At 38.5% G+C, this 26,746-nt stretch overlaps 1 protein-coding gene across 3 annotated transcripts in view; it reads left to right on the top strand.

Annotated features, from left to right (window-relative positions):
- NCOA1 (nuclear receptor coactivator 1) overlaps window positions 1–26,477 on the top strand; it is a 164,786-nt gene extending 138,309 nt beyond the window's left edge. For 2 of the 3 annotated variants that reach the window (XM_052647980.1, XM_052647982.1), the window contains 6 exons: window positions 9–411; window positions 10,160–10,334; window positions 15,940–16,123; window positions 22,429–22,518; window positions 26,205–26,261; window positions 26,347–26,477. In XM_052647980.1, the coding sequence (XP_052503940.1) occupies window positions 9–411; window positions 10,160–10,334; window positions 15,940–16,123; window positions 22,429–22,518; window positions 26,205–26,249 (897 nt within the window). In that variant the 3' untranslated portion in view covers window positions 26,250–26,261; window positions 26,347–26,477. The remainder of the gene's footprint in view (window positions 1–8; window positions 412–10,159; window positions 10,335–15,939; window positions 16,124–22,428; window positions 22,519–26,204; window positions 26,262–26,346) is intronic. The other variant, XM_052647981.1, reaches the window with a different exon arrangement.
- The last annotated feature ends 269 nt before the right edge of the window (window positions 26,478–26,746 follow it).

Here is a 26,746-nt window from a genome sequence, read left to right as displayed (position 1 = left end):
TTTTTTAGCCACCCCTGAATGCCCAGATGTTGGCACAGCGCCAGCGGGAGTTATATAGTCAACAGCACCGACAGAGGCAGCTAATACAGCAGCAAAGAGCCATGCTCATGAGGCAACAAAGCTTTGGGAACAACCTCCCTCCCTCATCTGGACTGCCAGTTCAAATGGGGAACCCCCGTCTTCCTCAGGGTGCTCCACAGCAATTCCCCTACCCACCAAACTATGGTACAAATCCAGGAACCCCACCTGCCTCTACCAGCCCTTTTTCACAACTGGCAGCAAATCCCGAGGCGCCCTTGGCCAACCGCAGCAGCATGGTGAACAGAGGCATGACAGGAAACATGGGTGGGCAGTTTGGCACTGGAATCACTCCTCAGATGCAGCAGAACGTCTTCCAGTACCCAGGATCAGGTATGAGGATTTACACCTTTATGTTGCTATTGTATGTACAGTTGGCCCTCGGTAGCCATGGATTTCATATCTGTGGATTCAACCAACCCCAGTGGAAAATATCCACCCCCACCAAAAAAAAAAAATTCCAGAAAGCTCCTCAAAGCAAAACTTGAATTCCCTGCACCCTGGGAACTATTTATATCATTTTTACATAGCATTTACATGTATTAGGTATCAAAAGTGACCTAGAGATGATTTATGGAGGGATGCGCATGGGTTCTATTTCCCCATTTTATCTAAGGTACTTGAGCATCGTGGATTTTTGTATCTATGAGGGTCCTGAAACCAATCCCCCAGGGATATGAAAGGAGGACTGTACCACATCAGGCTCAGGTCTCTCTCTTCATGTGTGTTTTCAGTTCACTGACATTGAGGCAGCTTGCTGAAGAGGAAAGATGCTGAGGGAGTTCCCTGGTGGCCTAGAGGTTAGGACTGGGGCTTTCACTGGCGTGGCCTGGATGAACTGAGATCCCACAAGGCACTGACACAGGGGTCAGGAGATCCAAGCTCTAGGCTTAGCTCTTGCTACCAAATGGTTGAGTGGTTTGAGGCTTCTCTCTTCCATAGCTAAAGACCTGTCTGACATTAAAATTTTTAACATTTTGTCTGCAAAGCACATTTTTACTGTCTTACTTTCTCTCATGGATCCCTGTAAATGAAAGTCCATGTCAGACGGTGGGTATAAATACATAGGCTCAAAATTTGCATACAGATTTTTTATTATCTTGGAATTTGTTTTTGATAGTTTACATAGGGATTGTCAGTCTTCACAGATTATCTCAGACCTCTCATTGGTGTCTCCACTCTTAGCTTCTTAGGTTGTAAGCTATTCCTCTGAAATATCAGGCAACTTTTTGGCTTCCAAAAGCTTTGTTCTTTTTAAAATTTTTTATTTGCACTATGTCTCTCCTGTTTCATCTGTCCTGTTGTTGTTGTTTGGTCGCTCAGTTGTGTCTGACTCTTTGCAACCCATGGACTGCAGCACGCCAGGCCTCCCTGTCCTTCATCTCCCAGAGACTACTCAAACTCATGTCCTTTGAGTCGGAGATGCCATCTAACCATCTCGTCCTCTGTCATCCCCTTCTCCTGCCTTCAGTCTTTCCCAGCATCAGGGTCTTTTCAAATGAGTCAGCTCTTCACATCAGTGGCCAAAGTATTGGAGTTTAAGCTTCAGAATCAGTCCTTCCAGTGAATATTCAGGATTGATTTCCTTTAGGATTGACTGGTTTGCTCTCCTTGCAGTTCAAGGGACTCCCAAGAGTCTTCTCCAACACCACAGTTCAAAAGCACTCCTTTGTCCTAGGTTATGATATCTTTTTTGATTTTTCTATCACTTGGAGATTCTAATTAGTAGTGGCAATAAAACACATTGACTAATCTACCAGGTGTAAATAAACTTTGATGCTAAATTAATGGCAGGTTTCTGTAAAAAAAAAAAAAATTGAAATCCGTTTATTTTATAAATGAAAGAAAAATTTTCATTCTGCTTCAAAATGAATTTCAATGAGAAGTCTGCTATTTGACTTTGAATAAAATGTTGAAGCTATATAGAGATTTTTTCACATGGCAGTATGCTTATCAACTTTGACAGCCAAATCAATTTAGACTTTTTATTCTGGTGGCAACAAGTGCTGAAATTCTTTTGACTGTTAAATTAAGTATCTGGGGAGACATGTGTCAAAGAGCATCAGAATTCTCTAAGACATTTTAATCAAAATTAAGCCATATCAGTTTCTTTGTCCTCAAGACAATGAAGTCATCTTTGGCTGGTTTATATCACTTACACTATATGTGTGGGCAAGAAAAGGATTATAAATCGGTATCTTAATTATAAGATTGTCTGTCTGAACAGGAATGGCTTTCAGAAGAGTTGTATTTTCCTGTCTTTTTTTTTTCTTTTCTTGTATCTTTGATTTCTCTATGCAGAGAATCTGACGCGGTTCCTTCACCTTATTCTAGCCTACAGAAGTACTTCCTTCAGCATTAGAAGTCTTATGTAGTTAAGTCTTATGTAGTTTCCCCACTGCTCTTCCAAAATGACAGCTTAGCCAAAACATTTTTGATATTGATTGTAGAGCTTTAAATCAAAAGATTTATTTCATTTATTGGGGAAAAAATAACTACAGATAAGCCAAACATTAATAAATTCCCCAGTAAAACTCTCTTTTTAAAAAATAAGGTATTTACTGTACTTCTCAAAAAACTAAAAATAAAACTACCATGTGACCCAGCAGTTCCCCTCAGTTCAGTTCAGTTCAGTCGCTCAGTCGTGTCTGACTCTTTGCGACCCCATGAATCGCAACACGCCAGGCCTCCCTGTCCATCACCGACTCCTGGAGTTCACTCAGACTTACGTCCATTGCGTCAGTGATGCCATCCAGCCATCTCATCCTCGGTCGTCCCCTTCTCCTCCTGCCCCCGATCCCTCCCAGCATCAGAGTCTTTTCCAATGAGTCAACTCTTCTCATGAGGTGGCCAAAGTACTGGAGGTTCAGCTTTAGCATCATTCCTTCCAAAGAAATCCCAGGGCTGATGTCCTTCAGAATGGACTGGTTGGATCTCCTTGCAGTCCAAGGGACTCTCAAGAGTCTTCTCCAACACCACAGTTCAAAAGCATCAATTCTTCGGTGCTCAGCCTTCTTCACAGTCCAACTCTTATCTGTTATCTGAAAAAAAAGAAAACACTAATTTGAAAAGATACATGAACTCCAATGTTCATAGCAACTTTGTTTTCCATAGCCAAGATATTGAAGCAACCTAAATGTCCATCAACAAATGAGTGGATGAAGAGGGGGTGGTATTTGTATACAGTGGAATACTACTTGGCCATAAGAAATACAATGAAATGTTGCCATTTGCAACATGGATGGACTTGGAGGCTATTATGCTAAGTGAAATAAGTCAAACAGAGAAAGACAAATATTGTGTGATATATCAGTTACATGTAGAATCTAAAAAAATAAAACAAATTAGTGAATATAAAAAGAACAACAATGACAAAACCAGATACATATGTAGAAACCATTAGTGGTTACCAGTAGGGAGAGGGAAGGAGGAAGGGGCAAGTTAGGGGCAAGGCAAAAGCTACTATGTATAAAATAAGCTACAAAGATGCCTTGTACATCACAGGGAATTTAACCAATATTTTATCATGATTATAAATATATAACCTCTTAGAATTGTGAATCCTGTGTTGTTCACCTGAAACTTATATAGTATTATACAACTGTACTTCAATTAAAAATTAACTAATTAAAAAAAACAGTTCTATAAATGTTCAGTTTTGATCTTTAATGCTTCATCTCTGGAAAGCCAAGAAAGGAGGACTTCTATCCTGTTACTGTTTCTTTTTTAAAAAAATATTTATTTGGCTGTACTGGGTCTTAGTTACAGCATGCAGGATCTAGTTCCCTGACCAGGGATCAAACCCAGGCAGGCCCCCTGAAGTGGGCGCACAGTCTTAGCTGCTGGGCCACCAGGGAAGTCCCCTGCTCCTATTTCTTGACAAAGCCACCTGGAAAAGTGGTGATCCAAAACCCCTTTTCCTTTGAAGCTGACACGATTTCCCTCAGGGTTGTGGATCACATCTTGATCTCTTGCAAATTCTATGTAGAACACAGTGATCAAGATGAGTGGGTAGAACTTCCTTCTTCTCCAGGCAGTGTAACCAGACGTGTTACTACCCATTGTAAGTGCTCTTTCTGGTACCTGGATTTTTCTTGCAGTCCAACTTTTGATTGACAAAAAATGCTTTTCACAAAATAAGATTTAAAACAAAAATAAAGTTAGTATTTGTACTACAAACAAACCCCAGAAGCTAGGTACAGTGGAGAGAGTAACGGTTTCATCCAGTTGCATTTTGAAATGAAATGGCAGAGCTTTCAGGTCTTCCATGGAAAAAACAAAAGCACAGAGAAAAATTTTTTTATTTTTCTGGAGAGCATAAAAACGTTTAAAGGTGCAATATTTTAAATATTTTCTATTGCTCTAAATTATAAGCTTGCTCTAAGGTTCTTAACAAGCTGGTAGAAAGCTTCGAGACCAGGTTTTATGTTGGTACAAGTTCAAGTTCTAGAGAAATTTTAACCCTTTCAAATCGAGCCTTCTCCAAAAACAGAAAAACAAAAACCACCACATGTTTTTCTAAATAAAGTTGTATTAGAACACAGCTATGCTCATTAGTTTACATATTGTCTGTAGCTGACTTCACACATTAGAGTTAAGTAGTTCGTACAGAAATGTTATGACCTGCAAAACTGAAAATCTTAACTATCTGAGCCCTTTGTGGAAAAAGTTTGCTGACCCCTGTGTTAATCAATGATAGTAAAACCAAAGGATGAATAAATTAATTTTGCTTTAGTCCTTTGTCTTGGCATTTTCAACTTGATGTTTATTATTGTTGTTTAGTTGCTAAGTCATGCCTGACTCTTTTGCGACCCCATGAATTGTAGCCTGCCAGGCTCCTCTGTCCATGGGATTTCCCAGGCAAGAATGGGTTGCTGTTTCCTTCTCCAGGGAATATTCCTGACCAAGGGACAAACCCATGTCTCCTGCATTGACAGGCAGGTTCTTTACAACTGAGCCACAAGGGAATCCCACAGCTTAATATAGGCCCAGAATAAATGAAGGAACGTAGGTAATAATAATGACAGAACATGCTTTCTTTTATTTCTGAAAACAGAGAATTTTTCTAGACTATTGTGCCATAAGGATCAGTGCATAAGAACAGGATTAGAAATTTAAAATTTATGATCTACTGTGGTAATTTCCAAAGAAAATATGAGGGAAATTTAGAAAGAAACTTTTGTACCTATTTCATGGATTCTTTGGAGCCAATCCAGAGCTCCCGTTGTTGTGAACTATAGTAAACGTGCTACTTGCGCTCACTCCTGAGTGACCTCATCTACTCCTGTGGCTTCAGTGAGTTCTTTATGCCAATGACTCTCTATCTAGCTCTAAACCAGATCACTCAGCTCATGTGTACTGCTGCCTGCTGGACAGACATTCTTGAATTTTCCACCAGGACCCAAACTTGGCCAGAGCTAGATTCGTCAGCTCCATTTCCCCTTCCCTCCATGTCTCCATGTTCCACCTTCACAAACCTCTCAAGTTTCAAGAAAGAATACATACCTTGCTCTCTCTTCTAGACTTTTGTGTATCCTCTGTCTAAAATGTCCTTCCCTCACCTGGCTCACTCCTGTTCCTCCCTCCCCTCAGAGGTATCTCCTCAAGGAAACCCTCCCTGACTCTCCCAATCATAAGCATTCACCACCCCGTCTTATAGCCACTTGTTTATCAGCTGCCTTTCTTTTTAAACAGCTCACACTTCCTTGAGTGAGCTAAGTGTGACCTTTGAAATCTTGGTTTCTCAGGTGCTTAGCACAGTGGTCTGGTGGGGAAAGCAGATGCTCAATGAGTCTTTCAAGGGAAAAATAAATCCTAATTCTGGTTGCCGCTGCCAGATGGCTGTGATGCTGTTTACACTCCAGCAGGGAGACTTAGCATAATCAAAGATAGAATTGTAGAATTTTTAAACTAGAAGGAACAAGATGTCTGGTCCAAGAAATCCAAGGTCCAGTGTAGTGACAGAACTGGGACCAGAACTCTACCCCTCCAAGTTTATTATTCACTGGACTGGTTCTTTCTACTAAAACTAGGTCACCTGATAAAGAAAACATGGGCAGTTAGAATGTGAAATGAGGCCAGAAAAAAAAAAAAGTAAAAAAGCTTGCTAATGTACTTACAATCTTATTTATTGTTTATCTTTGATCCCACAGAATAATATTCACAATATGTTAAGCATCTCTCCCCTCACATATATATTTTTCCTGAAAGAAATTCTTTTATCATAAATAAAATTTAAAATGCATTAGGAACAGATAAATATTTTTTTAAGGATCATAACTAGAATAGTTAAAATTTAAAATGTAGAATTAATCAGACAGTTGATATAAAACTGAAGATGATGGGTGTGGAAAACCCACCCTCTAGAGTCATAAATGAAAATAATAATTTCTGTATATATTCTAAGTCAAGAATTATTTACCAGACATTAAATTATATATAGAGGAAGCAACAAGGAAAAAATATGTAGCTTTAGTTATATAAATTTTACCAAGAAGACAAGTAGCTAAACATTTAGTGAAAGAAAAAATTCAGAAAGTCCAAAGTTGACTAAACTTTCACAGAAAATGTAAAATACTTTTAAAAATTGTAGCCTATAAAAAGCAACAGTGAATAAAGTAACTACATCTCTGGCCAGATTAACCAAACAAAGAGAGAAGTCTTTGTATTAATAATGACAGAACACAAAATATTAAACAGGAACCTGTAATTATGTTTACAAGGAGACATTTAAGGGCATAGAAACATGCTTATGGTATAATGATAAGGGAAAGAAGCAGTCCACAAAGTTATGCAAGACTTCATAGAGGAAGATTTGAATGAATTATACTAAATTATGGGTAATCACATTACGATATTTTTTTTTCTGCACCTTTATAACTTTCTCTACCTCAGTAGTATTTAACTGTGAAATATTTGGTCAGAAAAAAAAAAGCACAAAGTGCTAATGTAACAGAAAACATCTGAAGAAGCTCGTTTTTTCTTTTTTAAATTGTTGTCAGCTTCCACTTTTGGTCGTGGAGTCATAGGGACGAGATTTACTCTTCCCTCTGAAACAAACCAAAAATTGAACAATAGTTGTAGAAATTGTCCGGGCTCTGCTGTAGGAAGGGGAGAGCCAGCAGAAGCCAGTGGTTTCCCATAGTTGAGGTAGTGGCACTTAGAGTCTGGGAAAGCCAAGGCAGCTAGAGTAAACAGTACCACAGAGAAGAGAACCACAAAGAGAGAGAACCACGGGGATGTACAGAAGGTCCTGCTCAGGTCTTAAGCTGAGAACTGATCAGTGTTTGTGTGTGCCTGTACACAAATCAAGGCCAGGGAAAACCACCCAAAAAGAACTGAAGGAGCATCTTCAGAGTTCACACAGGGCCAGTTCCTCTTTCCACCAACCAGAATAGAAAACCTCAAAATTCATGAGTGTCAAGTAAAATACTCAGAAATGTTTGTACCTCAGTAGCAGGGCAAAATAAGCACCAGACTAAACTTTGCTCTTGTCGCTCTAGGCCCAGTACCCAAAAGAATTAAAACTGTTACCATGTAGCCTACCCATGACCCAGACAAAGGTCAAAAATAAGTTTAAAAGATTTTTTAAAATCTAGCACCTAACAGGGTAAAATTCACAAACCCTGGAAGCTGATTTTTTTTTTTTTAATTATCAGACGTGCAAAGATACAGGAAAATAAAACCAATAACAAGAAGAAAAATGAGTCATCCAAACCAACCCAGAAATTACACAGGTGACAGAATTAAAAGTTATAAATTATGCATTCTGTATGTTAATGAATCTAGAGGAAGTCTTAAATGTGTTAACTAAAGGTATGAAACATATAAATAAAACCAAAATCAAACTTCTGGAGATAAAAACTACAGTGTGTGAGATGAAAAATATACTGGACAGGAAAAACAGCAGATTAGACCTTACAAAAGAAAAAGTTAGTGAACTTGAAGATACAACAATGGAAAACTATACATAGTGAAATCGGAGAGGAAAAAATTGAAAAGACAGTAATTTGCTCCAAATTGATCTTATAATTACACTATCCTTATCTGAATGTCAACATGCTTTTTTGAGAAACTGACAAGCTTCTGCTAAAATTTATGTGGGAATGTAAAGGACCTAGAATAGCCAAGACAGTTTTGCAAATTCAGAACAAAGTTGGATGAGTACCAGTTTCAAAAGTTATTAATACAACAGTCAAGACAGTGTAGTATTAGAATGAGTATAGATATAGATCAAAAGAAGAGGAGGGCTGCAGAGGATGAGATGGTTAGATCACATCACCAACTCAATGGACATTAATTTGAGCACACTTTAGGAGTTAGTGAAGGACAGGGAAGCCTGGTGTGCTGCAGTCCATGGGGTCACAAAGAGCTGCACGTGACTTAGCGACTGAACAACAAGAAACATATAGATTACTATAACAGAATAAAAAGTCCAATTATAAACCTTTACTTTTCTGGTCAGTTGATTTTCAACAGCTATATCAATGGCTGCTAATAAGCACTATCCTGAATAAAAAGGAACAAACTACTGATTGATGCCACAGAATGGTTGAACCTCAGAAACATTAATACTGAGTGAAAGATGCCAGGTACAAAAGACCTCAGGTATATGAATGGTTTCCAATGAAAGGCAAATCTGTAGGGACAGAAAGCAGATCAATAGTTGCCTGAGGTTAGAGGTGGGTATGGGCGTTCACCACAAACAACCACAGGGAAATTTAAGATATGGTAAAAATATCTAAGCTGGATGGTGGTGATGGTTGTACAACTCAATAATTTTACTAAAACTCTGACTTATGCAATTCAATAGGTGAATTTGATGCTATATACATTGTGTGTGTGTGTGTGTGTGTGTGCGCTCAATCCTGTCCGACTCTTTGCAACCCCATAGACTGTAACCTGCCAGGCTCCTCTGTCTATGGAGATTCTCTAGGCAAGAATACTAGAATGGGTTGCCATGCCCTCCTCCAGGGGCTCTTCCCAACCCAGGGATCGAACCCAGGTCTCCCACATTACAGGCGGATTCTTTACCAACTGAGCCACTGGGGAGGCCCAAGCAGACTGGATTGGGTAGCCTATCCCTTCTCCAGGAGATCATCCCAACTCAGGAATTGAACCGGGGTCTCCTGCCTTGCAGGCAGATTCTTTACCAGCTGAGTTACCAGGGAAGCCTGCTAAATAGATTACATCTCAGTAAAGCTTGGGGAAAAACAAAAAGAGGGAAGGGAAGAAGAGCCCATAAAGACAACTGAGGAGAAGGAGATAACAAAACTTTCTCACTTTTCATTTCATACATGGGTTTTTCTTAGACCTTTTTTCCTCTTCAACTTATATTTTAAGCTTAAAAAAATTTTTTTTATTGATATATAATTGACAGCATTGTATGAGTTTCAGGTGTACAACACGATGATTTGATATTTATGTGTGTTGCAAAATGATCACCACAGTAAGTCCTGTTAACATCCATTACTGTACATAGTTAGAAATTTTTTTCTCATGATGAAAACTTCCAAGATCCACTCTAGCTACTTTCAGATATACATTACAGTATTATTAACTGTAGTCACTATGCTATACATTACATCCGCAGGACTTAGTCATTTTTTTCTTCCAGTTTGAGATATAAGGGACATAGAACACTATATGAGTTTAAGGTGTACGGCATAATGGTTTGACTTACATATGTCATGAGATGTTTATCAAAATTTAGTGAACATCTTCCCTAGCCTTTCTACTTATTTTTTATTACAAAAGAAGTCTTTTATGTGTGCTCAGATTTGTTTTTGATACTTAAAAATTCATGTAGTCAGAAAAGAACAGAAAAGAAAATCATGTGTAATCATGGTACCCAGATTAATATCTTAGTGAATGGAAATGTTCTTCCAAATCTCTTTTACATGTTTATTTATCTGTTTATACTAAAATTTCCTGTTTTGTTTTTGAGAGACTGAAATCTTTTCCTTACTCTGTTGAACAGGCTGTTTCTACCTATGTTATGGCAGACCCTTCTGGATTGTTTTTTTATGGTGTTGATAAATGTATAGTATATTCACATAAATTAATTTGTGTCAATTTGTAGGAATGGTTCCCCAAGGTGAGGCCAACTTTGCTCCATCTCTAAGCCCTGGGAGCTCCATGGTGCCGATGCCAATCCCTCCTCCTCAGAGCTCTCTGCTCCAGCAGACTCCGCCCACTTCTGGCTACCAGTCACCAGACATGAAGGCCTGGCAGCAAGGAGCAATGGGAAACAACAAGTAAGGGGGCAGCTTTTGTATATGAGCATCCCAATACTCCACAGCACGTAAGAACAGATACGCCTTCAAAATCCAAATAGAAGATTATTAGCTTCTATCCATTTACAGATTCAAAGAACTGAATTTTATGTTGACAAATAGCATCTCTTAAGTCGTTTAAGTTTAAAGTCAATTTTAAAGCAAATACATATGTTTTTAGTACAGAAGAGTACTGTAGTGGCCCCAAACCTTTTTGTCCCACTCCCCAGTTGCATCTAAAGAATACGCTCGACTCCTTTAAGTAACAGAGCTTCCCTGGGACAGAGGTAGGAATGAGTACTTTTTAAAAAATCAGTCTTTGCAAAAACACTTAAAAATCTAAAGCAAGAATGGCAAAATGTTAGAGTTCACTGGAGCTGAATAGTGGGCATGTGAGTTTCACTCTTGGTATGTTTGAAGGATTTCATAGCAACCGCAAAGGTTTTAAGTCTTCTAAGGTCATTCTGCCTTATCTGGCTTTTTGAATCTCTAGATTTTCAGTGGCCTCATTTTACCCATTTTACTTAGAATTATCTTACTAAAGTCATTTTCCTCCCAAATTGTGGCTGCTAAACTTTTCACACATCACTTGAGTTTTATAAGTGTTTTAATTTGGGTGTGTCTTGGTTCTAAATGACAGGGAAGCCGTTTGATCTGACAACATAATAAGTAAGGTAATTAATGTTGAAAACTTAAGACCATATTCTCTCAAAGTTCATTGAAAGGTGAGAGAGGAAACTTCCTGTTAGAGAACTGTGTAGCTCTCCTTGAGGACTGGTGTCAGCTAGGTAGAAATAGAACTGTCTGTGTGATGTGCAAGAACTTAGTCTCCTAGTGTGTTCTAATCCCAGCTTCTTGAACTCATTTTAGGTTCCGTGGCCCATCATTATAATTACTCCCTAACAGGCATTCTCAGCCCTCTTGCCCAGCCCTCCCTCTGTTGCAGTTATGCCTAGCAAAATGTTCCCTAACGTAATCTAACTAAACGCTTGCTCCATACCTAAGCCTGATCATTTACATGTGCCTTGAGGAAAAAAAACAACGCAGTAATGGTGACAGATCTGCTCACCTTTGCAGTTAAATTGCTTCCTCTCTTTCCATTCCTTATTGAATCTGTCAGGCTTTCATCCCAGTCATTCCACCAAAAGTATTCTTATCAAAGTCTTTACTGTCCTTTACAGTACCAAATGCAGTGAGCATTGATAGCACTTGACATATTCGAGCACTTACTCTTGAAGCTCTTTCTTCATTTGGTTTGTGGAACAGCTCTCTCTTGAGAAAGGTGACTCACCTCCTAACTCTCAGTCTCTTCTGCTGGGTCTTTCTTCCTCATCTCTTGGACCTCTGCTTTAGGACCTCAGAGCTCATTCTAGGACCTCTTCCTCACATCCACTTCCTCCCTTGATTATATCTTCCAATCTTACTGATGATACATGCTAATCTCTATGTTTATGATTCCCAGATTTAGGTCGCTAGCCCAGATTTCTGTCCTAAACACCATACCATATATATAGCAGCCTAATGGACAGCTCCACTTAGAAATCTAATAGGCATCTCAAACTTAACATGACAATAACTAAAGTAATATTCTTCCCCAAACCTGCTCGACTCATACTTCTTTCACATCTCAGTAAACAGGTCCATTCTTCCAGTTATTCAGAAGAAGACCTTTTTTCTCTCTCTCACATCCCACATCCATCAGGAAATCACATGAGCTTCTTAGCAGCTCTCATTCTTTACCTGCCCCACTTGTATAATTTAGCGCAAGCCAACATCATCCTTTTTCTGGACCACTGCAGTGACCTCCTGTCTCCTGCTTCCACCCTTGCTCCACTACAGTTTCGTCTGCACATTGTGATGCTTTTAAAACATGAGGCAAGATATCAGTCCTTTACTCAAAACATGCCAGCTTATTCAAAATACAATATAGGGCCTGTGACACCCTGCATAATCCTGCTCCTGGGTACCTCTCTGACCTCATCTGTATTCTCATCACTCACTCTGCCATAGTGGCTTCTGTTTATTCTTCTGTTCCTCAGATATGCCAAGTACATTACATACTCAGGCCTTTGCATTTTTAAATCCCTCTGCTGGAATCTTCTTCTCTCAGTAGCCACATGGTTTTCTCTCTCATGCTTCAAGTCTCACCTTATTAGACATAGATATTGAATGTCACCATTTTAGACTTCCCTTACCATCATTTCTAAACGCCATTTTCCACTCTTTGGTCCCTCCATTTCCTTCTTTATATCTCTTTATTATGCTTAACATCTGACATATTGTGTTAGTCTGTTTATGGTATGTCTCCTCCAGCTGAAATATAAACCTCAGAAGAACAAGGACTTTGTATCCATCCTTTAAGACACATGAGCACTTAATATACATCTGTTGAAGAAATGAGTGCAGAGATTCCCCGTTCCTCAGTCATATTTTGGGTTCTCATTCAAATATAGACTTGAGTTTTTGTTGTACTTTAGCTGTTTGTGTGAACTTTGACTTTCTCAAATCATTTGAGAAAGAAAATAGTTATCACTAAGTTTTCAAACATTCATACTTGCTTATTTAGTTCATGTATAAAAGCTTATTAATCAACACAGGCAGCATATAATTTGTGATCCCTCACTGTCTCTTTTGCACAGTGCAAGATACCACAAGAAACTGGGGAAAATAGCCCTTGTTGTCAGTTTACCTAGAGTGTAGTTAGTGACAGGAGTAGGTTAGAGAGAAATAAAACATGAAACAAAAACTCACTAAGCAGAATGATGTGATACAGTTTGGAGACAGTATAACTAACGTGAGTCTTTTTCTTTATCTCTTTGGTGGCAAGAGAAACGAAGGGTTAGGTTAAACAAACCTATTTGTCCAGGCACTAGGGCAGTGTTTCTGTGTAACTCTAGTCCCAAAGGAGAGTCTCAGGCCTTATTAGCATTTTAAAGGCAAAGTCCTATGGTTTAACCCTTTGTTTCTCAGACTTATTTGACCCGGAACTCCTCCCTGTTTGTTAATGCCTGTAATATCTGACACTTGCTTTAGGCTGACTTTGTCATCTCTCCCCTCACCGCCCACCCCCACCATGATTTAGGGGCTACCAAATACCTGGTGCTAGCTTAAGGAAACTGTGGTAACTGCCATGAGGCCAGTCAGGGATTAGGTGGGGGGAGGGGTCCTCCATGCATTGGGCCTAAGGTGCCAGTGAACCCCACAATCCATTCCAGACCGTGGAACAGTGATTAATGCTACAAAAGTGCTTGGTCTTCTTTCAATGAGGGAAGAACCCAAAATGGAACTATTGGCAGGCTTAGTTTGAAAGAACTTAAGCTACTACATAGTCCCAAATAGAAATTTGAAAAGAAATTAAATCCTAAACCTTTTTCACTAAGTATGACATCATTGCAGTCCTTGAAGCTTCTGCATGCATTAACTTACATAGCTCTGCGCCTCCACAGTAGTGATTTATGTATCAGTTGACAAATGAGCACTGTCTAAGGCAGAAATGTTCTCATTAGAAAATGGGCAGTAGACTAATAGGTTTTTTTTTTCTCACCTTTAGTTGTGGGGACACTCTCTGACAAGCATACACTCTGCAGACACTAATGGCCCACAGATGCATTATTGACCATTTCCTAGGCATATAATTTTCTTCGTGCATTTGTGTTTTATAATTACTTAGGGAAAATTCACTTCTTTTCTTCAGACATGATGAATAGGCTGTTTCTCAGCCTGTGAATTTCAGTATGATTACCTTAATTTACCGGAAGCTATAAATGTCAGTACATCCTGCTTTCCTCCAAAGAGCTAGCAAGGAACAGAAAAGCCACTGATGGAATCAATAATTTTTGAAATCAAATTCTTTAGAATTAACATTAAAATGGGTGGAATTTTACCAGCAGCTTATTATTTAAAAATTGATAGATAATCATAAAACATTTGGTGTTTTGTGGAACTTAGCAAAGACACACATAAAAAAGCAAATTCATATTATTTTCCTTTCGATGTGTTTATCTGTATCACTATATCATTCAGATATAAAGTTTCAAATTCTACTTACTTGGAGTTTATTCCGTACTCTTCTGCCTATTAACAGAAACTGGTTTAGCATTGAGATCCTTGGTGTAACAACAGTCTAGACATGGGTGGTAAAGAAAGAAGTCTGTAAAACAGGCACTCGGAAAACATAATTATTGCCCTTGTATCTTGCTTCTAGAAAAGACATGAAGCTATCTTCAAATCTGAGAAGACCACTGAAGTCTTCAAAAGCATTTTGTTTTCCAAATAAAAATATCTGGTTATACACTTCTGATTTCCTCTTAGTTTATAGCATATTGAAAGAGGCCAGAAACTGAAACCTTGAGAAGTGACAGTAAGCAGTAGGACACTGAATAAAGGCTTTTGAATTTTAATGTGCATTTTTGACTCGATGGACATGGGTTTGGGTGGACTCCAGGAGTTGGTGATGGACAGGGAGGCCTGGCGTGCTGCAGTTCATGGGGTCACAAAGAGTCAGGCACGACTGAGCAACTGAACTGAAGTTGTTAGAAATGCTTTTCCATACCTACCCCCAGAAAATATAATTCACTAGGATGGGGTAAGGTCTGAGAGTCTCAATTTTCAATGAAGACCAGGGAATTCTCTTGCAGATGGTCTCTGGACTACACTTCAAAAACCACTGATATAGATGCAGTGAGTGTGTGTCAAGTCGCTTCAATCACATCTGACTCTTTGCAGCCCTATGGACTGTAGCCTGCCAGGCTCCTCTGTCCGTGGGATTCTCAGGCAAGAATACCGGAATAGTTTGCCGTGGCCTTCTCCAGGGAATCTTCCTGACCCAGGGATCAAACCCTCGTCTCTATGTCTCCTGCATTGAGGCATCACCTGGGAAGCCCCATAAATACAGTAAAATCTACCAGTAAAAGCAATCTGAACTTTATCAGTTGACAGCACTAATAACCCATGTCCCCAATTATTCATTCATGAGATATTTACTGAGTGCCTGCTGCTGTGTATCACTTGTTAACTAGAGACAAGGAATAAATGAAACAAAATACTATCACTCCCCTCAAGTTTTAAGTCTAAGGATATATACCCAATCACAGTATAAGAATGTTACCTTTGAATCATTCATTCCTTTGTTAATTTATTCTGTGAATATTTATTGAAGATTGATACATATGCAAGGGACTTTGCTTAAAAAGGATATTCTCTGTTTAAGAAGATAAAATAATGTAATAAATTTTAGAATTATTTTGATGATTAAGTTGGTAAACTTCAGTTATCTGCAAGATTTACTTAAGTGGAAAACTTTCTTGGTTATTCAGATAATTGAAGCTTAACAACTCTGATACTGGGCCAGATAATTGTAACAAATGAGGTCTTTTTAGTTACTAAACCCTTTGGATAGAGTTCAGAGTGCATCTGAATGGTTCTTAGTTTTTATATATTGTAATAATATAAAGTCTTACATACAGGTTAAGAATGTAAATTATTTTCTTTGGAATCCTGTATCTGATAATTTAGATAAAGAGTCCAGTCATATTATCCCCATATTCATGATCAGTGAATGTAATTGAGATTCTTTTTGAGTTAACAGTGTATTCAGTCAAGCTATACAGAGCCAGCCCACGCCTGCACAGCCAGGAGTGTACAACAACATGAGCATCACCGTGTCCATGGCAGGTGGAAACACAAATGTTCAGAACATGAACCCAATGATGGGCCAGATGCAGATGAGCTCTTTGCAGATGCCAGGAATGAACACTGTGTGCCCTGAGCAGGTAAGTGGCACAGCTGGCACACTTGCTACCCACACACACACCCAGCTCTATATCACACCACATTGCAATTCATTATTCCAAAGAAAATCAGTTATGTTCATACTTGCCCAAAGTAACCAAACTTCTTTTTCTTTCCCTGTCTTTTGATAATTACTATTTATTAAGGTAATTTTGACAGATCATGTAAAATTTAAGTCTCATGAGATTTTATTGTTTTAGATTTATTATAAAATAATACATGTATAATACATTGATTGGAACGTACCCTTTCTATTCTGAACATATTTTCTTCATTTTTACCTTTCAATTCAACAAACTCAGTACTTACTATATACAAAGTTAGCTCTGTGGGAGACAGTATTAACAAGTTGGGAAGGTACAACCTGAGCAAAAGGTTAGTTGAATAATAGGACAAAACAGTTTTGTAGAAGATATATTTCTGTCAGATTAGGGGTATATACAATTAACCACAGAGGGTTTAAGAGAAAAAGAGTCTGATTAGGAAAGTCTTCATGGAAAATTTGCCTAAAGGAAGAAATAGAAAACAATATTCAAGATGAAAAATGTAATGAATGTTAAGGGTATGTTTATATTCTATTTAGAGCAGAATTTATGTAGTAAACTTTTTAGGAGGTGTTGCAGGCCATCTAAATGTCCAGTTACTCTTGGAGCCTCCTAAAGATTTTTAAGGAATGAATGATTAAGTTCAAAGTGATATTTAAGATCTTTGGGTAACTCTCTGTAATTACTATTCTATCAGCAACCACAAAGTAGACTATGGTGACTATACTATAGCCATATAGCCATAATTTATAGCAAGTCATAAAAACATGTAAACACTAATTACCTTTTCTTTAGAATTCCTTTTTGATTTGAATTAAAAAAAAAAAAATTCCCATTGTCCAGAGAAGTTAGCAGGGAAAAAAAAAACCAACAACCTAGTGATGTTATAACAGAATATAAGAACTAAATAGTATTGTTTCTTGTCCTTGTTATTATGTTGTTGTTTTTCAGTTATTAGAATTATTCATTGTTTCTTGTATATTAAGACAAAGTAATAAAAAATATAATGAATTAGGTAAAAGAATATTACATTTAAAATGTATTTTTTATATAGTTGGGTCTATATAAAACTTGCTTTTTTATTCAGTTTAACAATCTCTGCCTTTTACCTAGAGTAGCTAGATCATTTATATTTAATGTGATTGTTGATGTTGATGTTGAAGATTTAAGTCTCTCATCTTATTTTCTTTCTCCCATCTTGTCTTTTTTAGTGTAACTCCTTTGTTGCTTTATTAGCTATAAATAATTCCTGTTGTTTTAGTGGTTGCTTTAGAGTTTATAGTATACATCTTTGTCACCATCTGCCTTCAAATGCAATTATATCATCTCACATAAATACAAAAATCTCACATCAGTTTATTTCCATTTCTCCCTTCCTATGCTATTGTTGTCATACATATCATGTCTGTCATGTCAGAACATTACCGTATATATGTTATATACCCTACAATATGTTATTAGTACTTTTTTACTGAAAAACTTTTTAACAATTATATCTTTTGAGGTTTAAGTAGGTAATTTTTATATTTCCTCATGTAGTTATTTCTGGTGTTCTTCATTCCTTGCTGTAGATCCATATTTCCATCTGGTATCATTCTCCTTCCACCAGAAGATCTTCATTTAACATTTTTTTAGTACAGGTCTGCTGGTGGTGAATTCTTTCAGCTTTCATGTGTCTGAAAAGATGTTGTTTCACCTTCATCTTTGAAAATTCTTTTCCCTGAATTCTAGGTTGGTAGTTTTCAATACTTTAAAGACATTGCTCCACTGTATTTCTGATAAGATATCTGCTATCACTTTTATTTTTGTTCCTTTGGACATGATTGATCTTTTTCCCTTTCTAGGTACTTCTAAGAGTTACTCTCTTTATCACTGGTTTTAGATAATTTGATTATTATATGCCTCAGTGTGATTCTATTCATAGTTCTCTGCTTGGGTTGGGGTTCAGTACTCTTGATTCACAGGTATATAATTTTCATCAAATCTGAAAAAGCATTGGCCATTATTACTTCAGCTATTTTTTTTTCTGTCACCACCCCCCTCCTCTCCTTCAGAGACTTTAATTACACATATTGTAGGCCATCTGAAGTTACCCCACAGCTCACTGATTCTTTGGGCTTGGAGATTTTAAGGGAATATGAGACCAGTCATTTTTTTTCTATGTGCTTCATTTTGCTATAATGTCAGATTCACTATTTTTTTCTTTTGCAATAGCTGATCTGTCAGTTTTATCTAGTGTATTTTTTATCTCAGACGTTGCTATTTTCATCTGTAGAAGTTCACTTTGAACCCCTTTTATATCTTCCATATCTCTAACATGTTCAGTATTTCTGCTGTTTTCTTGAATATATGGAATATGGTTATTATAACTGTTAATAGTCTTGCTTGTCACTTGTAGCATCTGCATTATTTGGGAATTGGTTTCAGCTGACTGATTTTTTTTTTTTCGCTAAATTATGGATCATTTTCTTGCTACTTTCTTTTTATTTCCATTATGGTTTTTCACAGTTTATTTAATATAATTTCCTGTGCTATACAGTAAGACCTTGTTGTTTATCCATCCTATGTATAATAATTTGCATCTGCTAATCCCAAACTCCCAGTCCTTCTCTCCCCTACCCCCTTACCCCCTCAGCAACCACAAATCTATTCTCTACCAATTTATGTTCCCACCAACAATGCAAGAGGGTTCTCTTTTCTGTGCACACCCTCTTCAGCATTTATTATTTGTAGACTGCTTAATGATGGCCATTCTGACCAGTGTGAGGTGGTACTTCATTGTAGTTGTTTTTTTGTTGTTTTTGGGGGGGTTTTGGCTGTGGTATGTGGCATGCAGGATCTTAGTTCCCTGATCAGGGATCAAACTTGTGCCCTCTGCAGTGGAAGAACAGAGTCTTAACCGCTGGACTGCCAGGGAAGTCCCCTCATTGTAGTTTTGATTTGCATTTTTCTAATCATCAGCATCGATGAACATCTTTTCATGTAACTGTTGGCCATCTGTATGTCTTTTTTGGAGAAATGTCTGTTTAGGTCTTCTGCCCATTATTCGATTTGATTATTTGGTTTTTGTTATTGACTTGTATAAACTGTTTGTATATTTTGGAAATTAAGCCTTTGTCAATTACATCATTTGCAGACATTTTTCTTCCAGTCCATAGGTGGTCTTTTAATTTTGTTTATAGTTTCCTTTACTGTACAGAAACTTACAATTTGATTAACTCCTGTTGGTTTATTTTTGCTTTTATTTCTATTATCTTGGAAGACTGACCTAAGAAAACATTGGTATGATTATGTCAGAATCTGCTACTTTGCACACCTGGTAATTTTTTATTGGATGCCAGACATGCGAATTTTACTTTGTTTCAGTTCAGTTCAGTTAGTCAGTCCAGTTGCTCAGTCCTGTCCGACTCTTTGCGACCCCATGAATTGCAGCACGCCAGGCCTCCTTGTCCATCACCACCTCCCGGAGTCCACTCAAACTCACATCCATCGAGTCAGCGATGCCATCCAGCCATCTCATCCTCTATCGTCCCCTTTTCCTCCTGCCTCCAATCCCTCCCAGCATCAGAGTCTTTTCCAATGAGTCAACTCTTCACATGAGGTGGCCACAGTATTGGAGTTTCAGCTTTAGCATCATTCCTTCCAAAGAACACTCAGGATTGATCTCCTTTAGCATGGACTCGTTGGATCTCCTTGCAGTCCAAGGGACTCTCGAATGTCTTCTCCAACACCACAGTTCAAAAGTATCGATTCTTCGGCGCTCAGCTTTCTTCACAGCCCAACTCTCACATCCGTACGTGACCACAGGAAAAACCATAGCCTTGACTTAGATGGACCTTTGTTGGCAAAGTAATGTCTCTGCTTTTCAATATGCTATCTAGGTTGCTCATAACTTTTCTTCAAAGGAGTAAGCCTCTTTTAATTTCATGGCTGCAGTCACCATCTGCAGTGATTTTGGAGCCCAAAAAAATAAAGTCCGACACTATTTCCACTGTTTCCCCATCTATTTCCCATGAAGTGATGGGACCAGATGCCATGATCTTCGTTTCCTGAATGCTGAGCTTTAAGCCAACTTAATCACTCTCCTCTTTCACTTTCATCAAGAGGCTCTTTAGTTCCTCTTCACTTTCTGCCATAAGGGTGGTATCATCTGCATATCTGAGGTTATTGATATTTCTCCCTGCAATCTTGATTCCAGCTTGTGTTTCTTCCAGTCCAGCGTTTCCCATGATGTACTCTGCATGTAAGTTAAATAAGCAGGGTGACAATATACAGCCTTGATATACTCCTTTTCCTATTTGGAACAGTCTGTTGTTCCATGTCCAGTTCTAACAGTTTCTTCCTGACCTGCATACAGGTTTCTCAAGAGGCAGGTCAGGTGGTCTGGTATTCCCATCTCTTTCAGAGTTTTCCACAGTTTATTGTGATCCACAGTCAACGGCTTTGGCATAGTCAATAAAGCAGAAATAGATGTTTTTCTGGAACTCTCTTGCTTTTTTGATGATCCATCAGATGTTGGCACTTTGATCTCTGGTTCCTCTGCCTTTTCTAAAACCAGCTTGAACATCAGGAAGTTCATGGTTCCCATATTGCTGAAGCCTGGCTTGGAGAATTTTGAGCATTACCTTACTAGCGTGTGAGATGAGTGCAATTGTGCGGTAGTTTGAGCATTCTTTTGCATTGCCTTTCTTTGGGATTGGAATGAAAACTGACCTTTTCCAGTCCTATGGCCACTGCTGAGTTTTCCAAATTTGCTGGCATATTGAGTGCAGCACTTCCCAGCATCATCTTTCAGGATCTGAAATAGCTCAACTGGAATTTCATCACCTCCACTAGCTTTGTTTGTAGTGATGCTTTCTAAGGCCCACTTGACTTCACATTCCAGGATGTCTGGCTCTAGGTGAGTGATCATACCATCGTGATTATCTTGGTCGTGAAGATCTTTTTTGTACAGTTCTTCTGTGTATTCTTGCCACTTCTTCTTAATATCTTCTGCTTTTGTTAGGTCCATTACCATTTTTGTCCTTTATCGAGCCCATCTTTGCATGAAATGTTCCCTTGGTATCTCTAATTTTCTTGAAGAGATCTCTAGTCTTTCCCATTCTGTTGTTTTCCTCTATTTCTTTGCACCGCTAGGATGCCTGGGGTAGTTTACCTTGTTTATGTTCCCATAAATATTGAGGTTTGTTTTGGGAAATGTTTAAATTACCTGGAAATAAACAGTTTGAATTTTTTTCAGGTCTTGCTTTTTTGTTTAGTAGAACTAGAACAGTATTTAGTATAGGGCTAATTTTACCCTACCACTGCAGCAAAACCATTCTAGTACACTACCTGATACTACCTGAATTATGATGTTTTTCACTCTGGCTGGTGGGATCAGAACCTATTCCCAACTCTGTGTGATCTTTGAGAATTATTCCATGTACATCTTTTCAGATGAATCTTTCCTCTGCTTTAGGTAGTTCCCTAAGATCCATTAATCATTAATGGTTCCATTAATCAACTGATCAGTACTAAGCTGCAGACTTGCGGGGACTCTGCAGATCTTTAGGGTTTTCTCTCTGTGTACTCTCTCATCTGATATTCTGCTCTATGAATTCTAGCTATATCCTCTCATCTCAGTGAGACTGCCAGGCATTGCCTGGTTCCTTGTCCTCATACTGTCCTCAAATTCTCTTTAGGCAGTAGGCGGGGATCATGGTAGGACTCACCTCAATTGTTTCCCAGTCCTTAGGAACAACGTTCCTTCATTGCGTTTGTCCAAGGTCTTGAATGTGTTCGTTTCACACATTTTTGTCCAATTTTTTAGTTGATTCAGGCAGAGGATAAATCTGATCCCTGTTACTGAATCTTGCCTGGCAGTGGAAGTGTTTTGCTAATTAACTTTGGTGAGTGTTGAATTAACTTATTAAAGTTATCATATATAAGAATATAAAGAAGAGTATACAACTAGATGAATTTTCATACGCTGAACACACCTTTATAACTGTCACCTAGATCAAGAAACAGAACATTACCAGCAGCACCCCAGAGGTTCTCCCGTTACACACTTCCTTACGTCTCTCTCTCCTCCTATGAAGGGAACCACTGTCCTGACTTCTGACAACACAGTAAATTGCTAAGCTTGTTATTCCTGCTCTCTTCCCATTACTTTTCTGTCAGTGAGATTGTTCCTCATTGAGGAATTTGGTCTTCAGCTTAAACAACTAGCTTGTAATCTGGTCTTATACTTCCTTTAATAGATAAATGATCCAGCACTGAGACACACAGGCCTCTACTGCAACCAGCTCTCATCCACTGACCTTCTCAAAACAGAAGCAGATGGAACCCAGGTCAGTAAGACAGTTCTAAGCCCAGAGCTGTCAAATTTTATCTAGATACACAGGAAACTTTGTATAGCATCATGGTTGACAGCCGGACCTTGAGAGTCAGAGCTGGGTGTGAGTCCTGGCTCTGCTCTTAGCCATGTCATCCTAGGGGTGTTAGGGAACTTTTCTGAGTTGCTGTGTAACCAGCAGAACTAATCTGCTCACAGGATTATGAGAGGGTTAAATGAGTTATGCTTTCAGAATGTTTAATCAGTATTAAGTGTCAGGATAAGGGATCACAAATGGTGACCGCTAATTGCTATTTGTAAGTAAACACAGTGCTAAAACTTGTGTGTAATCAAAATACCTCAAAAGAGCTCAATAAATTCAGACAAAACAGAATGCATGTTGTGTACTCTGCCTCTTTTTAGAAGTTTGTTTCAGAGCAATACAAATAACAGGGGTGGCCACTTTCCTATATTAACATAAATTAAGATTTCAAAAAAGTATATAGGCCTTATGCGAAGGTGGAGGAAACATGAACAAAGAAGCATGGGCCATGTTTGCTCTTTAGGTGAACTATGGTAAGACGTGAGGAAAGAAAGCTATGATTTGCCAGGCATTGTGTTAGGCACTGTGTGCTTCGTCTCATGTAAGCATCAGTATAACTCTATGAAGGAGTCAGTTTCCCTTTTTTCTCACATAGATGAAGAAACAGAACCTGAGGAGATTTGACTATGTAATTCACAGGAAAGAAAGTGGCAGAGCTGAGGTTCAAGCCCAGGTCTTTCCAACACCAAAGTTCATGCTCTTTCTGCCATACCACTTAGGGCCTGATAAAACATTCAGACATATGCACATGAATTGTTACATAACCAAAGAAGGCAAATGCAAATTGATTACAAATAACAAGACCCATAACCATTCAAAGAAGGGAGAAGTCGTAGAGACGGTCAGAAGAGCATCTATGTGGGAGATGGGACTGAACTGGGCCTTGAAGGACAGTTAGCAGAGCAAGTGAGTAGAAAGGTATTGTGGGTTTTGGAGGCTGGGGAAGGAGGTGAGCTTGAAAGTCCAGGGGATTGGAAGTTAGAGGGCACAGAGACAGGGAAACAATAATATCAGCATAGTCCTGGGAACCCACCCAACAAGAATAAAGGGTTTGTAACAAGAATTCATTGGAACTAAAAATGGGAGAGTAGGTTGGGGCAAATTTCCAAGGGCCTTGAATGCTAAACTCCAAGGGATTCAAATTCAGTCCTGCGAGTGGACCATCATTCCTGAAGGGGAACAGTGATGAAAGACCTAGTTTAGGCTTCATCTTAAGGGGGGAGAAGGGGAAGAGGAAGAGCACTGGGCACCCAGCTCTGAAAGAGGAAAACCCGTTAGGGAACTGTGTTCATAGTTGGAGCCTCAGGAAATATGATCTGAGTCCTGTGTGCTGTGTGAAGAGAGGCTTTTGTGCTGGGGGAATTGAGGTCTTCATTCACTAGAAGTTTTTTAAAAGTCTCATACTTACAGAGACATATACTGGGGTAACTTAACAAATTACTTAAGACAAAACACCTGAGTTTCAAAGTTCCTAAGTCCTGGGACAGTATTTCAATTGAAGTAGAAACTGCGTCAGAAGATCTTAAGAGGTTGGGACTCAGCTCTCACATTACCCCTCTCGCCTGGCAAATCATAAGCTTTGTTTTTGTATTGCTTTGCCTGTCTGTGAAGTTATAGCAGTATCAGAAGTCCTTTGAGATCTGGTCTGAGGCACCATGATTACGTAATAATTCAAAAAGGCTGAAATATGTACTTTTGGGAGTTTGGTTTAATCTTTTCAATTTTTAAAAGTTCTAAGTAGGTGATCTTTTTTAATATAACATTCTTTTTAAAGGAGCAGAATTTTCTCACATTTGTTTTATCATGCCTTTATCAACCATTTTTTTGAGTTTAGAGGCACAAACACCTTATGTATTTCATATGTTGAAACATATAAACTAAATTCTGTGTTATTTTTCTTTAGTCAGCCATTGCCTAAATGCACTGTAGTTTGTGTTTATGTTAAATCTCAGTAGCAAAATCTTCTTTCTATAGTGGCTCATCATGAAATCTCTGTTTGCTCTAATGTTTTTGTACTTGCCAGACGAAAGCTGGGGAGTGAGTTAGATAGAAGTATAAGATAGTTGTACAGAAAAGGAGAAAGGAAAGAAATAGGAGAGAAGGACTAGGGGAGGATTCAAGGCTCTCTGCATTCGGAGAGCTGGGATGGGGAAAAGGAGAGAACAGGAACACAGGGGAATTGTTAACACAGAGAGAGATGAAGGCCAAGGTTGGAGCTCTAGAGGGAAAAGAGTAGGAATGAGAAATTACAGAGAACAATGGTGGGTGGAGGGCACAGAGGCAGCTACAGAGCAGACTCAGACAGAGGGCTAGTGTATGTTAGGCAGACAAGAACGAGCCCCGAAAAAGAAGAGAGCCAAATGGGAGCCTATGGGAGCAAGAAGCAAAGTTTGGGAAACTGGGGGAGAAAGGAGGATGAGGAGAGAAACGACACTAATGTACATAGAGATTTAATTCATCAGACACAAAAACACTCGGCTCAGAAACCATCAGCGTTATCCAAGAGAGTGGAGTAGAGGTGAAAGTGAATCAAGTGAATCGTGAGGAGGAAACATCAGGCATTAGACTGATGAAGAAATTGGATAGTCTGGAGATTTGACAGTTGGCCTGTTAAGGTTGATGGAAAGCAGCTTTTATTCAATTAGGACAGAAAAGTTTTCAGAAATGCTGAGTATGATTGGCATGAATTTAGTCATCAAAGACCCCCCCAAAAAAATCTTATCACTAATCTAAAATACTTCCTGAACCTATTAAACACGCACAAGTTTGCCAGTAGTGGAGACAGATAGATGCTTTAGATGCCTTAGAAGGCATCTCCACTGTTGGTCTGAAACATTCACAAGTGTGATACTGGCCTCATCAGTTCTACAAGCGACTTTCTAATAATAAGGCTGGTTGGTAAAGACTAACTCTGGCTTTGTTTTCCTGGTAGAAAATGTTAAAACTATGTAACCTTAGACTTTTCAAAGGAATACGTGCATTATTACTGAAAGTATTAAGCTCTTACGGAAAAACCGGAATGAACTTTTTGGCCAACCTGATAGTTAAAGGGAAAATTCACACTGTTCTCAGCTAGTAGTTTAGTGTTATTTTCAGCTCATGCGTTTGGATGGACTGTCTATCAGGAAAAATAAGTTAAGTATAAAATTGTTCTACTAATATTTTGCTGTAATTCTAAAGGTAATATGTAAAGAAGCTATGTAATAGTATATTAGATACTACACAAATCCTCTGGACATTAATTTTAGTAATACTCATGTCCTGTTACTGAGTTGTGGTGGTTTTTATTTTGCTAATACTGGGTTAGAGCCCTTAATTTTCTAACATCATAAAGATTTTTTTTTACCCTCCTAAAGTCATCCATAGAATGCTTTTGTAACCAGTTTTCCAAATAATATGCCTATTTTTTAAACCCACCACTGGATACCCAGACTGAAACTGGGCTTTTCCCAATCTTGGCAATATTAGCAATGATGCTCATTTTCAGTATTGATGGCAACCCTGTAGGAGGCTTGACCATTCCAATTTTGATTTTATTTTTAAAGTGTGAACTTTCCAGAACCCTGAGCAAAATGAGTGCAGCGATTTTCTTTTTGTAGGACAAGAAGACAGAAGAGTTCTTCTCTGTGGTGACTACAGACTAGAGGAATGCTCTAGTGAGTTTCCACTTCAAGTAGTACCCACTCATAAGCCGGGGGGGCAGACCCTTCTGTCTAAACACATCTTTTATTTGTGTTCCAGCAGGTGCAACAGGTTCAGGTGTTTGCTGACGTCCAGTGTACAGTGAATCTGGTAGGCGGGGACCCTTACCTGAACCAGCCTGGTCCACTGGGAACTCAAAAACCCTCGGCAGGACCACAGACCCCCCAGGCCCAGCAGAAGAGCCTCCTTCAGCAGCTACTGACTGAATAACCACTTTTAAAGGAATGTGAAATTTAAATAATAGACCTACAGAGATATACAAATATATTATATATTTTTCTGAGATTTTTGATATCTCAATCTGCAGCCATTCTTCAGGTCCTAGCATTTGGAGCAAAAAACAAAAAGAAAAAAAAAAAGAAAAAAGTTCACTTTTGTTGGGAGATTGAGAGATGTTTTTGTTTCTTTCTTTGTAAAGGCCTTGGATATTGATAAAATA

Source organism: Budorcas taxicolor, chromosome 11 (genome assembly GCF_023091745.1).
Source record: "Budorcas taxicolor isolate Tak-1 chromosome 11, Takin1.1, whole genome shotgun sequence".
Lineage (NCBI taxonomy): Eukaryota > Metazoa > Chordata > Mammalia > Artiodactyla > Bovidae > Budorcas > Budorcas taxicolor.
This window is presented reverse-complemented; position numbering and strand designations above follow the sequence as displayed.